Here is an 18,755-nt window from a genome sequence, read left to right on the forward strand (position 1 = left end):
ATGCCTTCCTTTGAACGCACTGAGGCTTGAATCAAACTCACAACTGTAATTATGGAGGGTAAAGAGTGATCATAATGATTTGTGATCACTTTGGTGATTATAAACTTAAGTGTTGACTTACCATGTTCATAGCCCATTTCCTTTTACTTGTGTGAATTGGAATTAATTAATGTACATCAGTAGAAAATTAATTTGATGCTTTTTTTTTTTTAAGCTATTTCCTTACTAGAGGCCACCAGCATCTGCTATTAACATTTGTGCCAGGTCAGGACACTAAGCTGTCAGTGATGCCTTTTTTATGACTGCCACTAACAGTTGCCTACAACTTGAGGGCACACGTTGGTGGGAAATCCCATGATGTTGCAGCATATGCTACCTGGCACCATACAGAGCACTGGGCGAGAAGAGGGGTGGACACGCTCACAATCTTGCCAGCTGGTCAAGCTTACATATAGCAGTAACTTGAAGTGATGCTAACCACCACAGGTTTGACTATGCTGAGTGCTCTGCCAAGTTTATTGTAGTTCTGGTTAATAGTTTTAATCACATTTTCAAACACAGGCAGTCCATAAAGTTCCCTTTTGTCTGGTTTCCTACCACCATCTTTTTAGTGCTGCTTCTAACATGTGCTTCTAGCTAATAAGGACAATTACAGATATGCTGAAAGTTAATTAGCCCAACACAAGGACAGGTTTTCTGGCAAGTTTCCCAGCTCCTTGACTGACATCTTGGCATGGGTTCATCATAAGTGCTTCATTGGTCTGTGAATACGCATACATATTGCAAGAAGGGCAGGGGTGGGAGAGGAGGGGTGTGTTCCCCTAGTTGCTATGAGGAATAGAAACAGATGACCCAAAACTAGGTAACACACCTTTGCCATTCTATTTATGAGACATACTTAAGAATTAGAATTTTACCAGCATTCATGGAAGCACAGGACACAGAATGAATGGCCACCAGTTAGGCTGTAGGGAACATAGTGAACATCCTATATACATGTTTCCTTGCAACATTTCTTAAATAATTCTAAGCAATGGCCATGTCTATAGAAATACAATTTTCAGAACCATTAAGAAACAAAAATGAGAAATGGAATGGTATCCTGCCATGAAAAGGTATGATAAACATCTCTGCTCTGTCTGTTGGTATGCATCCATCTCTGTTCTGTTCATGCTCATTTTCTAATATGATCTATCCAAAGCTGTTTAAATCCAGTGAATAGCTTTAGAAGATGTAGCTTGTTTCTTGCTTTTCTGATATTATTTTAATTTGTTTACATATATATCCTTTCATCTATCTGAGAGACCAAACCAGACCTCTTGTTTATATATTTGTAAATGATATAGATTAGAGACTTTGTTTTCAGAAAGCTCTTTGATGGTATCTGGCTATTCCAATGGATTAAATGCCACATTCTGTTCTCATTATAGGCGAAGGAAAGACTTGCACTAGTTTTAACGCCTAAAACTCTGAACTTCTTCAGAGTTTTTTCATAGCATTATAAAACGTCTGGTAGCAACTAACGTGAAAAACATAATCTCAGGAAATAGAAAGAGATGGACCTGGCTTCTCTAAGTTCCTTCTCTTAATAGAACAAGCTGACAAAACAAGTTAAATATTTGTCAGGACACCTGGTGTCAGAGAAGTTACTGACCATATGATAGTGTTTTTGGTTTGGTTTTTAGCAGTAATATTTGCATTCCCAGCAAACCCATTTTCAGCTCTTGTACTCTACAATTTTAATGTCCTGTCTCCATAAGCAAAAAAGAACTTGAAAAACTCTGTAAACCACACACTGAACAATCAGAAGTGTTGTACTGTTTCAAATACTGAGTGATGTTGCACTGGGATATATAAAGCTTATACACTTACATAACATTAGTTGGAGTTGAGAGTCCAATCTAGGGGGCAACATTTCAAGAAAGATAACTACAGTGAATTTGGAGGCAAACAAAAAAATTGAATAGAAGTTTAAAGAAAGGAAAATTGCAAATAAAATTTATGGAATTTGATCTGTGAAGCCTAGAGAAGGTGAACATAAACTTGAAGTTCATCTGTTGCTGGTAAGAGAGAAAGAATACCGTGTTTCTATGTCATGGTGGGATGGATTGCAGCAAGAAGGGATCTTTCTGGATGTGAAGAAAGCTTGAGTAACAAGCCTGGCAGATTGTGCAATATGATACTGAAAAACAGATGAAGCAGACATCTGTTGGGAATGGCTTTGGACAGTCTTTCCCTTTGTTGAGAAGAAAAATGCCTCTTCCAGCCTTATGCAAAGATTTTATGGTGTATATCTGTTTAGGAGGAGTGAGTTTCTTTTCCTATACGCAAATAATAAGACTCAAGACTGAATTATGAGACCTACTATGAGATCTGTGCCTTCCCTTTACTCAGACTGGGGTCTGCATTGTGAACATTATCTGAAAAAATTCAAACCCCCCTCTTATCCCCAATAAAGACTTGTCCTAAGCTTATTTGAATTTGCAGTAAGAGTGCCCACCTTCTTTGCTGCTACAGCACCATGGCAGTACTCTACTTTCTATTGTATTAATTTAACTGTAAAGGGTGACAAGCACCTTATTAGCAAAAATATCAAGCAAAACTGAATTTCTTTCAAGCTTTTCTCAGAGCACAAAATTTAAGAATTGCTGATCTGTATGTTAAATCCCACAAGTAATGAATACTCCAGTTGTAGTCAAGAAAAATTACAGAAGGCTCTAAGGTCAGGAAAAGGTGTTTTTTTGTTGTTGTTTTGTGTTTTTTTTGTTTGTTGCTGTTTGTTTGGTTTTTGTTTTTGTTTGTTCTTTTTTTTGTCTTTCTATTCTCTAGTAAAAATTACCTGCATACTTGAAGCTGAACATCTGCCTGAGCGCTCTATTGGATCAAAACCAAAATGCTTTGCACTTCACCAGGCAGTGCTCCGACAGTCTCAAGGCCAACAATTTTTACAGCAGAAAGCCAAGTTATCAGAGGATTAAACAACAGTAAAATAATGTTGGAAATATAAACTTATCGCTTTGCTTCCTCTAGAGGATGACAAGGTATACCCTTATCACAAATTAAAAAAAGGTTGTAATGTTGTAATGGTAATGACCGTGAAAGTCAGGCACGCTAGGCACAGGATTTAACATCTTTCTTTCATCACAGGCTGCATTCATTTACCGAGAAACCTTATCATCAAGAACAAAAGAAAACAAATTTCTTTGAATGCTCTGAGTGTGCTCACTGCCTAATGCTTTGAGTGCCACTTCACAAGCTAAGCTGACAGGAAATAATAATATAATTTGCCAATAAGGACCTTCAGGTTGGACATTTCCTGGCAGTTAACCCAGTCTTTAACCCAATGGCTCCACTGCTCCTGGAAAGTTCCCAATCCCAAGCCTATCATAGCAATGACAACTGTGGGAGTGCTTAAAACAAATAAATTAACATTTTTATGTGTTGGAAAGTTTAAAACTGAACCACACATTGCCATGGAGACAGTGTGCTATTTAGAGCACAGAATAGTGAGAATGCAGCTTAATATCCAAAAGGAAAGGAGGCTTCAGTCTTTACATTTTCTTAGGTTTACAATCATTGTAGTTTGCAAGTAGGAAGTACAGATATCATATTAATTAATTCTCTGAAGTTATTTGTACATTCTGAAGACAAATCAGGAATATCATACTGGAACTGTCTCCCCCTGCTCTGGTCTGCTCCAGATCTTATAGCACAGTCTTTCTGTAATATCTTAGGACATTACTTGAGCCATCAGAAGGAATAATATTAAGCATTGCTTAAACATCAGTCAAAACATATTGAAATACACCTCCTTGAGCTTGCAGGCTCTGTATAATGCATTGAGGGCCATAAATTACAGCCAACAAAATCTGGTTGAAATTCTTTTTTCATTTTTATTTTTTAAGGTATTTTGGGGGAATAGAAATGTTCTTCAAATTTGCTGGTAAACACAAGTGGAGTTACACTATTTGGATGTCAGACAAATGCTTGGTATTTGTAAAAATAGAGTGTGTCCCAAAGCATTAATGCATTTTACCAAGAAACATTATTGATTGAAAAAGTCATCCTGACACTTCACATTTCTTATCGTTCTATTTTAAATGTTTTTGTCATCTTGTCAAGGACTAGAAAACAGCATGAATGAGCTTTTATTGTAAATATTGATTCTAAAGCAAGCTATTAGAGATTCAATATATAACAAATGTATGAGAAGAAAATAAAAATGTGTGTTTAGTGTGTTTACAGTTTGACCAGTGCTTCAGTTTTATAATATTGGATACACCCTCTGATTGGCAAAGCTGGTTTTTGTTTGTTTTTTAATAACTTTTTAAAATAAATGATGATTTGTGAGGTGACTTACAAATGATTCAGTGTAGCGTGAAACAGAGTGTGATTTCACCTGTTGCCAGCATACCTCAGAGTGACATATGCTTTCCTTGAGGACACTTGTGGAAAAGTCATAATACAAAGTTATCGAGCAGTCTGGCTGAATATCTAAAAATGGGTCTAAATGGTGGAAGGGATCTAGGATCAGAATATTCTGATTAATATACAAGTTGTAGAGGAAAGCATATGTAATGTCATGTGTAGTAACATATTGCAAACAGGGCTATACAAGCTACAGCAATAGCAAATAAATAAGCATTCGTCTTATTGAAAATGCACTAGACTAGACAGTGAATTTCATTTCTTGATGTGTGAAAATTCTTGCAAGGCCTTCCTTATTCTCCCCTGCCCCCCAAAGTGTGGAACAATAAGGTGCTATCCAACAATATATTACAACTGTCAAGTCTCAGGTGAAATTTATTTTACTGGTGAGTGAGAAGTCACTACATTCCTTCAAAAAATTCTAATTCTATAAAATATGCACTGCAATGCCTGGTATACAAACGAAGATTAATTTGCTCAGTTGTGCAATATACTATTAAAAACAGCTACCCAAAACTAATAAGACAAGTCATTATAAACAATGAGTTAAGAAAAACAAATTACTCTCACAGTGCCTCCACGACCTCCTGTATTTGAGAGCGTTGGGCTGCATTCAAGAGCACCTCAGGCCAAGGCTGTCCTCTAACTGATGGGGAAGATCTCTTTCCAGGAGGCGCTGCCATTTGAGGACTGACAGCTCGCCAGGTTGGAGAGGGAACAAGACGAAGGTGGAGATTATCCATCGTCACTTCCTCACAAAGCGACTCGATGATAATCAAGGATCTGGCTTTGTACATTTAAGGGTATGTCTATGCAGCAGGTGAGTTAATCTGCTCTGTACATCACACCAAGATAAACCTTGTAGCCACAGTTAAGATGGCACCAACCTGAGCTAATAAAATCTTCTCCTACAATAGCAGACCAACATAAGCTCCTGTTGGCTTGGAGCACAGGTAAAATGATCTTATGTTTGCCCAAAGACCTCTTAAAAAATATGTAATAGTGGTATCCAAATACAGGCATAACCCCAGTTAGAAAACCCAACTCTTAGAATTATCAGTGCTGGCCAGCCTAGCATGTGAAAAATCACTGAATACCTGTGAGATAAATGAGATGCTCAAGCTGAGTGTAGTCCCAGAACTTGCTTGGGACTCTGCCAAGCTTCGTTTTATCAGAATCCAGAGCTGTTGTCTTCTTTGTGGAAAGGAAACAAACACCACTGAAAAACAAGAGAGAAAGTGAGAACAGTGATAAGAAGGACTTCCTTAGTTGCTCATGTTCTGAACTTTCACTCTAGCAGTGTATTTTCAGACTCACCTTAGGGCAAGTAACTGGCAACATTTGCATGTACCCCAAGAGGAAGCAGGAGAGACTCCACATATCTTTCCGAAAGATGCTGTCATTTACCTACCCTTTATAACAACTTCATTTCCTACTAACACATCAATAAGCAATTGCTCTCTCTTACACAAGTGATTTTTGTCCCTGCGGAGCAGTAGATCATACAAGACCACACAGGAAAGAACACAGTTGTCTTCTTGTATTTTAGAGGGAAAAAAAGAAATAAAAAACATGTTAACTCTTCAGTAGAGATTATACATGGTATTTAAATATTTTTCTTGAACTCAAGGGAATGGGAAGTGAATGCTCTAGGAATAGCATCAGATTATCTGAGGTGGAATCCTACAATGAGTTGTTTTGTGGTAGGGATGAGGGACAAACTAACATCTTTCCTTTACCCTCTTCTGAAAATGAAGATGATGGCAAAATAAGTGAAGGGAAAAGTCACCAATTTTTTTTAAAAAAGAAAAATGACTTTCTTAAAAGATTTTCTTCCTTTCTTCAGCAAGATACAAGCAAAATCCTTCTCCAGGCATCCTGGTGGAACACATTCCTTGAGGAACGGAACAAAGTTGCCACCAGCAGAGACAATGGAGGTGTCATGGTCTAGCTGTAAACTACCCTCCGATCCCACCTACCTGCATGTTTGCCTCATGCAGTGATTTTGCTACTGCTTCAGGTTGAAGCATCTGTCTGAGCAGAAGATAAGAGCTCTTACACAGCTTCTTAAGAAAAATTATTCTAGTTATAATTGATGGCATGTTTTTCTGCCTTCCGTTTTTCTAGGCTCACAGGTACCCTTCGTAGATTCATACAGTTCATAGATTCCATTAAAAGAAAGACAATTTATTTTAGTTGAAGTTTGCTCTTGCAGTTTGCTCAAACGTAAAGTTTCACTACTTCATTACTAAATTTTCACAGTACAAAGAGTATCAGTTACTGAATCCTGGACCTTATACCTGGTTCATAACTTTACAGTAACCATTAAGTTTATTATTGTCTAAAACAACATTACTGATCTATTTTTTTCCTGAGGGAGGCATCGAAAAATCAGAAACTGTAAAGTCAACTGTTGTTTTCATTCACTGCACTTATGACATGATTCGTCGAAGTACTAAGTTTATGCCTAACTTTAAGTGTTTAAATAGATTACTCAATCTTAATAGGACAAGCCAGATAAACAGAGTGGATACAGAAATATGCACCTTGCAGAATCAGGTTATAAAAAGCTCACACACTGACAGTAGTGTAAATCCCACTAATTTTAATGGGCATGCTCCAGGTCATACCAGAGTGGAAGAACCACCTGCCCCACCAGAAACATCTGGCTCCTGGGTGAGTGTCCATGGTAAGACGGAAGAAAGTCTATGAAATCCATGGTGAAATCTTCACTAGGAGGCCTAGAAAGACAGTTTCTAGGCTCACTTTTTTTCCAGCCATTTCTAGCTCACTTTTTCAGTCTCTTCCTTTTCTCTTCCTGAGGCAGGGATCATCAGGGAATACAGGTTTTGTGTACCACCTCCCACTCCATTATTCCACAATTTCTTTATTTACATTATAAATTTTTGAGTTACAACCATTACTGCACAACCTTATCTACTGGTAATAGTAGAATTCCACCCTGCATACAGTTGCCTAAGGACACAAAGTGACACCAGTTGTATCTCCCAGCATACTGGGACACACAGTAATCCAGAAACTAAAATTTCACAGCATGAAATTTAGTCCCCACAAGCATCAATAATTTTTGGAGTCATCAAATCTCCATATATCAGCAACAACAACAAATCATATTCTTGGTGCACACAAGGTCACTCAATGGAGACAATTAATTCTCAATATTTTCCAGCAAAAGGAAGTGTGGTTTGAAAACTGCATTTCAACGTTCAACAAAAGAGAAAGACCAAGTGCATGAGGGAAGGCATGAGAAGTTGTCCTAGGAAGATGTACCTTGTATTCACTTATGCCTGGTCCTGTCTGTCATGCCATATGGTGCTATGAAATACAAACTGATTTCTGAAAGAGTGAGGATCTGGCTTGCTAGTAGCATATGATCCATTTGAGACACCACAGAGAAAACTTCATATGTAGCCTGGAAAGAGCCAGAATTCAGCTGGACCACAAGGCCCCCTTCTTCCCTCCACTTCCCCCCCCCCCCCCCCGCCCTTTAATTTTTCTTTTAATAAAAATAATCTAAGTTCTAAGAAAAAGTACTGCATTCACATTCTGACATTTTCAGGATTTTAAAAGTAGGTGTGATAAATAAAGAAATCCAAAGCCCAAAGGGTGATAAATTCTCAATTCTCAGTAAAGTCAGTGGGTGCAAGATGTTGATTTGTTCAGGATTTGCGTCTCAGTTAAGCTCTTTCACACACTCATCCAGCAGTGCATGACCAGTTGAGGCAAAAAAATAAGTTCATATTTTAGCAGTTGTTACCAGCAGAATCAAGCAGTAATTCTACAAAAGTGCCATCCACTCCCTCACCTATGCCTTATATCTCTTTCTGTCTAGTAATATCCTTTCTAATGTCATGTCTACTGTTTCTAGTAGCTTGGTAGACCACAGAAAGAACATTCTAATTCCAGAGAACACGTGAAATAAAAGTTGAAGCTAATGAGGTGATTCTTGCCCACTGAAAAACAAAGAAGACTCTTTGTGCATGTCCTTAGGCTATGTAAATGATATTCAGTGTTACTTCTTAATTTTCAGCAGTGAAAAACCTATTGCACGTACCCTAGGGCTACAATAAGTCAATCAGAAATGTAAAATATTGACAGTAATGAACTCAATCTGCAAAGAATCAAGAAACATTATTTTTCTTTTATGATTTTAGGTTATTTTCTACAGAGTGAAAAATTCTGAGTCTTGAGAGCATGCTGGGTCTGTAAAGCCCAGCCTAATAACAACACTGAGTCCTATTGACCCAGGATGCTGGTTCACAAAGGAACCCATTTCCTAAGGCTGATCTTATGTGCTTGGAGAGCCCAACTCACTGCATCCTGCAAGTTTCCTCTGACTGCACATCTTGCTCCCAAGCCTAAATCTATTTTCCTTTTCTCTTAATAAAATCATATGGAATAAGAAATTAAAAACAAAACAAAACATGAAAAAGCCTGACAGCATCAAAGATTGCAGAGCATTTTAGAAAATCTTATCTTATTAACAGATGACTCCTACTGGTTTATGGGAAAAATTAGACGATACAACCACTAATGTTCAGGCATATGTTCATACTTCCAGAAGACTGATAGAGTATTCTCACCGTTCTGCTTGACCTCTTCATTTGTTCATTCTGTAATGTTTTCTCATATGATATCGCAGTCAGTAATTTTTTCTCTCTGCACTTGGCAAGGCTCCAAATGTTTTTTAAAGTCACTTGTTCAGAAAGAAGAATGGGGCATTTGGGATGAAATTATCATGGAGGGCATTGTTGCAGTTAGGGTGATGAATTGCCATCAGCTTTAATTGGAACAGGAGGTACACATTTCATACCCTTATTTGGATCCAGCTCACTCAGCTAGGTAGTGTGGGGCTACTAAGTCAATACCTGTAGAACTGCAAAAACTACTTCTAAATGAGAGGCCATTTCAACTCCATGTTTACTTACAAACAAAATACAACTCAGTAGGAAAAAGTATCTTGACTGTCAGGAACGCTCTTAAATTCATAATAGAATAGCGTGCTAGAGAAGGTCATATGGGGATGAAAAGTGAGATTAGGACATTCATATTACAATTACAAGTATACGCATGCCAAATAACATACAACTACATAAGTCAATTCTCTTTCTAACAGTGGAATTGTTTTTGTGCTACTTGAACAGGAAAGCTGTTCTTCAAAACATCTTTCTTTCCTATGCTTTTCATGAGATAACATTTTGTGCTACATACCTACACAAACACAAAAGCACTAAGAGAACATTATTAAGGTCATAAAGACAAACTCTCTTAGAGTTAGGAAAGAATTAAGATTGCAAGTGCTGCCTCATCTTGGATTCCCTTTTCTATGTGACTTATGATATAAACTTTGATGTTACATCCATATTTTTCTGCCTCCTTTAGTGTAGAGAATGGAGTATGCTCACTTAATGAGCAGCAATTCAATATTTTGTTTTCTGCTTGTTGTTCAATGTATCGCTCCAGACCTTATTTACTGCACATTTACAAATGCACTTCCAAAGACAGAATTATTAATTTCCTCCTGGGTGTTTCTGCAGTGCTCATCATTAGCGTATGTGAGTGCTTCACAAACATTTTGCCATTTATCTTCCCAACATGTTTGTGAGGTGAGGGGTCAGAACCTTCCCCAGTTTACAAAAGGGAAACCGATACAAAGAAATTAGAATAAGGGAAAAATACACTAATTCTGGATGTCCTATTTGTGACAACCAAAATTAGTGACTTAATATATGACAGGACTTTTATTAGTCCATTTTCTCTCTCATTCATTGTTTATGCCATTTCTCAAATTGCTTTGGTTTCTACTCAGTTAGCTCTTCACCTAGTGTATTTCCCTTCTTCAAACTTCACCTTCCCTTCTCACACCTGTTCCCAGTCTCAAATGGTCTTGCCACTTCCTCTGTGTGTCTCAGTACCACCTCTGTCTTCCTCTTTCAGATACTGCTAGAAACACCACCCTTAACTGCTTTCCAACATTTTTCCTTATCCCTCCTTCATTAAATATTTTTAAGTCCAGCCAGTCTTGCTATGCCTTCTATTTCATCACACAAAATTTATCCCTTCTCTCACCTATTCTCTCGTTGCTCATCTTACCCTGCACTTCCAACCTCCTTTCCTCACAGCTTTCAGGCTTCTTTTACCACTCCTCCTCCACAACCTCTCCATTTCTATCTTTTCCCTTCTACCTCATATCACATTGGCACCAGCATACACCTATCTCTTCAGTGAATTCCAGCTCTCACCCTCGTGAAAGGGACATATTTCTGGTATTGATGCCCAGCCAGGACTTCTCCTCTTGGGAGGAGAAACTAAACTCTTTGTTGTTGGTGGTGCTCAGGCCTAACACTATGTCTAATTACCAGACAGGCTATTTCAATCCTATAGAAATCATGCCCCACACAAGAAGAAACTTTGGAAGAATTAGTTGTCAAACTTATGAACTTTGATGAACTCCAGCAAATCAGATATTTTCAAAGGCTAACAGTTTGACTGATGGGAATTTTTTATTGGTGGTGGGTTTTTTGTTTTTCTTTTTAATAGATATGATAATGGGAGCATCCCTGACAAACTACCTGGTACATTCAAATTAATCTTTTAGAGAGCTATTACACTCTATTTTCAGTTTCTTGTAATGAGAAGCATTTGGCAATTTTAATTACAGAAAATGTCATCAGCCTTACCTGTAATACATGACCACACAGACATGAGATGTTTATCTTCATAAAAGAAAAAATAAATCTACATATCTACACTCATAGAAATATGAACATAAGCAAATGCCAGTAAGTTTTAATTTATTTAAATTAAAACACCGACAGGAATGTTTTAAGGGAGAATATTTAAAGCTGAAAAAAAATTATAGGCAATTTATCACATCCCTTCTCAAATGTATATTCCAACCATACAGTTCCCTCACAGAGTTCCCTCACAGCTCTTGCAAAAAATTAACTAGCTCTTGTTAGAAATGGACGAAATATCAGTACCATAATAGAGCTGTGTTTCTAAATGAATCCATTACCAAAAGCATTAGGTGCTGGTACTCTTGTGCTAGTTACAAACTGCACCTTGAAATCTGTCTGCACCCTGTTGTCACTGCAACTTCAAATTCCTCTGCCCCAGCCTATTAAAAGTACAAGTATCACAATGTTTAATAATGTCATGACGCTTGACTTTGTATCAGTATTGTGAAAGACCCAAATGGTAGCGACGACACCGCAAGCTGGAGGACACTGTCACTTACACCCAGGTCAACACAGAAGAGTCTGTAGCCAACATTTATTTTTTTAAACAGATGAGATCAAACCCAATATCTATCAGTGTCAGACTCCCTCGGGCTTCTGGCTCTCTCTCTCTTATCTCTCTATACACCAGGATACTTATTTGGGTCACATGTGTGGCCATCAGACATTTCTTTCATCCACTCCCTGCATCCCAAGTGGTCCTAGAGCCTAGAGCTGTTACTGTTTGGTCACCTTGCAGAAATAAATAAATATATAGAGATGTGTGTGTGTATATATATATATTTTTTTTTGGAGGCGGGGGGGAAGCAAACAGTACCCCAAAGATACTAAAGATTTTCCTCTGACAGAAATGGCATACCTTGATGTTAACAAACTTGAAACCCTTGAGAACTCAATCCAGGTCAAAGAAACTTCAAATGCAAGTATTAATTTATAAAAGTCCAAAGCAAACAAACAATTCAAAGCATGTGCACATCTTATTTACAAAAGATTTTCTCATGCTTTCAGTTCCAGGTGACAGGTCAGCATATAGTCTCAGATTTCTGGCAAAGGATCCACTTCTTTAGTGACCTTCTACCTCTGAGGTACATTCATGGAACAGACTCTTGGCCTGGGGAAACAGACTGGATTTTGCACCCCCATGTGAAGAGGTGTGCTTGGGGATTCAATTTCTGTGGCGGTTTAACACTGACAGGCAACCAAGAGCTGCAGCACTCCCCACCCCACTACCCAAACCTTGCCACGTAAGCCAAATACACTCTCTTATTCCCCTATCCTTCTTCATATAAGTATTTGATATTTCTAATTAAACTATTAATTACCCCCAGAACAGCTGTCAATCAATGAGAAAGGTACCACCCTTATTTTATAATATCTTATCCTCCTGTGAAGCAGAAGGAATGTCATTATCCAATGGGTTTTTCTCTAGCAAGGATCAGGCTCCTGTATACCTGAAAGTATACCTGTTGCTGAGACCACAAACCGGTCAAAAGCAAATAACTGAAAACAGTTTGTTCTGCATATTTCTTCAGCACAAGCAGCTGGCTGTAGTATTTTATTGATTGTATTGTTGGTTTCTACGGAAACAGATGTAGAAGAGTTAATTAAGATCAAGGGTTAGAACTGATAAAAATTGGAGTTTTCAATGTAGTTCATCTATCATGCACATTCCAATTAGTTTCCACAACAAAATATCTATTGTGGAAAAGCAGTGATGGCTGAATCATTTTAACAGAAGTAAATTAAAGTTGTTAAGAAGAGCTTAAAGCTGATAAATTTGTGTTGTTTATCCTGCTGAAAATATTTTTTGCTTTGATAAATAAAAACAATTTTAAAAATTTGCAGATTTTGGACTTAGCCACCAAAAGATCTTTGTGTTCTAAAGCAATTCTCAATACAATCTGTTTGGCAATGTTCATTTATATTAATTCATTCATCCAAGGACTGTTTTGCACAGCTGTTAAAACATTTGTCTAGGTGAAAAGGAACCAGTTCTTTGCCTCGTACCTTGTTGCTCCTGTTCATTCGGTCTCCTTCATGCAACAATGAGCTGGCTGCCCTCAGATGCTCTCTGTGAGGTGGTGTGTGTGCACCCCATCTCCAGGTAACTGAGGTTCTTAGTGAAAGCCAAGCGTGCCCTCAGTTGTAAAAGAAGTACCAGGAAGAGGCCATTCCAAAGCCCAGGTTATAACAGATCATGTATGTTTTGTCAAAGCTGTCCCCAAATTGTGATTAACATATTGATGATTCTGAATTTCACTTGCAGCTCCACATCCAAATACCAGTGCATCTACCCACTTGTATCTCATACGCAACTGACCTGGATGGATTCTTAGTGCCTCACACACGGAAAGATGAGCCCTCTCTTCAGCTCCATCAAAAAGCAGAAGTGGGAAAGGACTCCCTGACCCACGTGCTGTATGCTAGCTACCACTTAGTCATCTTGTCAGCATACAAAGTATTTTCTGCAATGGTGCAAAAGAGGGAAATTCTTGGTGATTGCAGGACATTACCCTTGACTCACGCTTTCATATTTCAGATCTGCAGGGATGATCCTCTCCAAATGACCTGACAATCAATAAAATGTATTAAATTACTGTGGCCCTTCAAAATGGCATTAAAGACACAGCCAGAGACTGCTTTGTATCAGATACAGTAGGAATTGTAAGCTAGATTTGAATTCAGTGTTTCGCTGCCTTTCCCCAGAAGGGGTTTAGGAATGTGCCAGCATCAGCTGAATCTCCCAGAGGAGATACACATGCTGCCAAGAAGGGATGCTTTGTGTCAAAGATGGTTTACCCATTCCCTCATCTCTTCCCTGAGCTACCCTTCGGTTCCACCAGTGCATCTGTCTGTGGGGTTACTCTGTGAGCCAGGAGTATGCACGATCGTGATTAAAAATACAGGCAGCCTCTACAAGCTGGCTTTGACACAAAGAAAAATGTTCAGCTTCAGCAGAAAAGAGTATGGGACATTCTAACATAGGAAGAGTGGGGAGGGAAAAAAAGTGCTAATCCAACTCATCTGTCTTGCCGATGTCTTTCTAACCACTGCCTATCTGTGTATATTGCGGCCATCACTTTAACATGCCAGGCCTGGTGTCTGCTGCATCCACAAATCCTACTAATGTGTTAAATACAACTAAACAGTCACCCCTTACTTCCACTGAAATGCAATCACCTCCGTACTTCTTACCAGATAGAACTTACCAGATGCTGACGTGGTACACAGCCGTTCATAACGAGCCCAACACATGCACACGTGATGTAAGCTGTAACTTACCCAGCAGAAACTGCAGAGGGAAAGCAGGTAGCCAGAATGTAATTACCTGAGCTGGAATTTAGCCAGAACAATGGGGCTAAAACCCTTATTTGTTTGGATTAATTTAATTGCTAGATATATTGTTCCACTAGTTGTTGCAGAAACAACCTTTTTGTATTAGCCAGCAGGTTAAATAGCATTTTTATTGCAGTACTTCTGTTCCTGCCAGTCACTTCTCTTTTTTTTTTTTTATTTGACTTCCAGGTCTTCTGCATTATTTGTGTCAGCTCCCTGGAGCTGCCTCTCCTAAGGATAGGTACAAGAAGCCACAACATTAGGGAAAAGAATGGGCAAGACAGACAGTGAAAATTCATCTGGCACACACTACTTCAGTCAAAGAAAGTTGACAGCAAATGTGAAAACATCCTTGTAGTGGCTGTACTCTCTTTAATAACATCATGGAGAAAAATCCTTCAGCTGTTGAAATAAAATTAGCTTTTATTACAGTCTAAAAAAGTAAATATCACAGTACAAACAGTATTGCAGCAGCATACCCAAAGGCATGTACTGGCTATCTGCTGTATTGTAATTTAACATTGCTACTATTTCTCATGGGATTAACACTGCCAAAATCAAGTATTAACAGATTCCCACCACCACCACCGCCGCCTCACCCATACATGGCACAGTGCATAATGCCACAACGCATAGCACAAGCACTTGCTCGAGAGTAGCCTCATATATTCCCACTGAGGTTTTCCATCCTGCCCTCTCATGCTCCTTACACTTTGCCCAAAATGACTTTGGAAACTAGAGCAAAAAGAAAAAAAAGACAATGTTCTACAGATTAAAAAAGAATAAATAATAAAACGTGAGTTTCTTCTCCTCCTCATTCACAGGCCTGTTCTACATTTGCAGGACGAGCTAACCTGGTGAGAACAGACCACACACTCACAGTGGGGGAGATATTTTAAGATGTCATAGCCAAAGAAACACCACTCTCTCACTTGTACTAGTCTGCAATACTAGTAGGAGACGAGGAGGGCATATACAGAAAAGGCAGCCCTCTCGACAATAGCAAGTATGCACACAGCCATGTAAATAAGACCTTATTCAAAACTACCCCCCTTCTGGCCTGCCGTTTTTCTCCACGGATATACCAAATCCTGCTGTCTGCAAATACGTTTCACATTTCCCTAGGAGATGAGGAGCACAATGCCTCTCATGAATGCATGCAACCTCACAGTTTGAGAGAAAAAATGGGGATGCCTAGAGGTAGATTTTGTGGGTTACCTAAACAAAATGCCAAAAATATGTATTGGAGTTCTTTCATATTCTTACTGCCTGCAAACTAAGGCATGCAATTGCTATTTACAGAGAGCTAAGAGGGAATCATTAAAAACCTTTAAAGCTGACCAAAAATCTCTCTTTTCTACTAAAAAACAAAAACACCACCCTCACCCTCCAGAAAAACAACCAACCAACAGAACCTCATGAATTTGAAGTAGTACATAAAGTCCTTCCAGGGCTTGAAGGAAATGCCAGCTCACAGAGAAGCTAGATCTCAGCCTGGAAAGCACTTGCTTTTGGTGATAGGAATCCCATTTCTCCCTGGCTGAGGGTGTATTTTGAACTGCAGAAGCAATGAAAGCCCTGAGACAGGACAGTCCCCTGTGCAGCTCAAACTCAACTGGCTGACCTACATGGTGGGCACCTTCCCTTCTGCTGGAGGAGAACACCCATAGAATGGAAAAAACTACAACAACAACAAACTATCAGAAGAGGAGGGTGCTGGAAGTTTTGCAATAATGGGCTCAAAGAAATAGAAGAAGGATCAAAAATCAGAAATGCCCAGTAAAGACACACACCCTCCAGAGAAGCATTTCTCTAGAAAATCTCTCTAACAATGAAGATCATGAGATTTACAGAAACAGAACTAGAGGAAACCTCTTCAGATTCAGCCCCTCACTATCACATCATCATATCATATAAACTTTTTAAAAAATTTCCATAAATCATCCCTTAGAACTAGGTATGTTTTGGAACAGATTGGTAGAGAACCTTATTCCTCTAAACATTACAAACTTCTAATGTCTATTCTAAATTCACCTGCAGCTGTAACACCCAGATATGTTTATGTATCTCATGCACAAGAGAATGAAAAGGAGAGGGAAACACAGGTTTTGAAGTTTTTGAACTGCCTATGGCTTTCTGAAGTAGATATCTAAGAGTATCTGCTCGTTAACTCATGGTAGAAATGCAGCTTTACATGCTGGCACGAAAAACAAAGTCAAAGAGCAGGCTGTTCTGAGGGTGACTGAGTTGGGAGCCACAGATACCCCAGCTCAGGGCAGCAACTTCACCACCCAGGGCACCACCCCACAGCACCCAGACTGGCAACTGCTCAGCTGTCCCAGGAACATTAGTTGTGTTGATAATGTGATGTGGAGAGTCAGGGCTGGGATCAGATGGTAGTCCTGACCTCTGGGTGATGGATAAGTGGGGTGGAGGTAGCCTGTGGGCAGGATGATTAAGGCCTAGAAGCGTCCTTAGGGCTCTCTTAGTCTCTGGTAGAAACCAGGTCTACCCCTTCCACAAGCACTGGCAGAAATGCTGCCTCCAAACATAGCACGGTGAGCAACGCATTCTCCCTCAAAGCAGCTCACCCCAGCAGTTCCAAGAGAGTACTTGGCTTTCTGAGTCAGACCTCGTAAATCCTGTGTTTATGCCACTCCAAAGCTTGGGGGACTTTCAAAGTAGAACGCATAGTTAAATATGTTTTTCGTCTAGCTTAACTCCTGAGCAACAATGAACTCCTCTGGTTTGGATAATTCCTCACAAGTATCACGCACAGCCATTCTGCATGCAGTGTCTATCACATTACCCTACGGAAATGAGCAGTACAACTCCTGCCCATTTGTCCTAAACAATACTTCTGTACTTTTCCGTTCATACTGCTGGTAAGTCTTGATAAAGTAAATTAGGACACTCTTTCTCACATCCTCAGCACTGGACTTCAGGTTCCACAGTAAGATTAAAAAAATATTTCTTTTTATTTCTCTTTTTATCACGCCAGGATTGACCCAGCTACAGCTGGGATGTCACGGTTTAGCTGCTGGCCATAGCTACCTGCTGTCTGAGATGCTTCTCTTACGATAATACCAGAAGATGGCAGAGTGTCAGGCAACAGGTGTCTATATTCTTTTGACTGGGGCTTCCTTTGTTCCTTGTTCCAGTTTTGTTCCTCCTGCAGCAACATGTCTAAGGGCATTCTTAAATATCATTTTGATCCAAAAAATCTTTTAACCATATCTTGCTAACATTTCAGTTGTCAGAACTGTAATATGTGGGGCATAATCACTTCAAACTTTAAAAGTATAGAATAGCTTAAAATAGATATAGAATGATTATTTTATGCAAAGTACTTTCACTAATTTCATGACTATTTTGTTTCAGAACTCAAAACTCCTTATGACATGCAGTGAATCTGAAATATTCAATCAAATTAAATTTCAGGTCAATATAAACTTGAAAAAATGAAGTACAATACAATCTAAAGAGAATACTTTCTGAGGGAAGGTTGTGCAAAGTTTTAGAACGCATTACTTTTTTTTTTTTTTTCCCCCAAAGATTAAACTGTCTTACAATTAATACTTTCCCCGAGTCTGGGCTTGTTGCCTGAGTATCAACAGCTAAGAGAAGGCTTGTTGCCTGAGCTCAGCTAGGAGAAGATTGACAGGATTAAGGAATCACAAAACCACAGTTTTTATCATCCTGAATTTCTGTGTATTTGCAGGCCAGCTCTGTAGCTAAACTGCATGTGGTTTTCATTTAAATTCAAGGGATTCAAGTAGTAATTAAAATAAATTATAATTAATGACTGACCAAGTCCAGAACACTTTATGCATCTTAATAAAAACAGAAAACAGCTGATAATGTTAAAATAAACAAAACAGTAGGCTTATTCATTAAACTAACTAGCCAACAACATAAAAAGAGTAAAAAAAAGATATCTTTTTAGAAAATATTGATATGAAGTATCTTGAACTGTGCTAGGAGAAAATTCCTTCAAGGTTTCTAATAAGTTGGCATCCCTGACTTGGTGGTCCTCTGTCTTCTGGCTATCCCCAGTCCCTACCAAACAGATGTGATTTCTCTCTTCCCACAGCAAAGCAGGATTTGTAGTCTCTCTGCAGCAGAGGTGAGTATTTACAGCAAAGAATACTTACAGCTCTGGAGAGGGGTGAGGTTACTGCTCTGGATTTAACAAGGAATTTAATAAAGCTGGGAAGCCATACAACTGAT

At 38.8% G+C, this 18,755-nt stretch overlaps 1 protein-coding gene across 11 annotated transcripts in view; it reads right to left on the reverse strand.

The window, feature by feature from the left end:
* LOC310897756 (uncharacterized protein) overlaps positions 1–18,755 on the reverse strand; it is a 71,229-nt gene that overhangs the window by 23,376 nt on the left and 29,098 nt on the right. For 5 of the 11 annotated variants that reach the window (XR_014582554.1, XR_014582555.1, XR_014582556.1 and 2 more), the window contains one exon: positions 4,999–5,647. Coding sequence is in view for 1 of the 11 variants with exons in the window: in XM_083831686.1 (XP_083687812.1) it covers positions 5,526–5,647; positions 14,399–14,481 (205 nt within the window). In the remaining 10 variants the exon portion in view is untranslated. Of the gene's footprint in view, positions 1–4,998; positions 5,648–9,475; positions 13,758–14,398; positions 14,482–18,755 lie in introns of those variants that run through there. The other 6 variants (XR_014582562.1, XM_083831686.1, XR_014582558.1 and 3 more) reach the window with 5 other exon arrangements.

This window comes from Anser anser (genome assembly GCF_964211835.1).
Source record: "Anser anser genome assembly, chromosome: 3".
NCBI lineage: Eukaryota > Metazoa > Chordata > Aves > Anseriformes > Anatidae > Anser > Anser anser.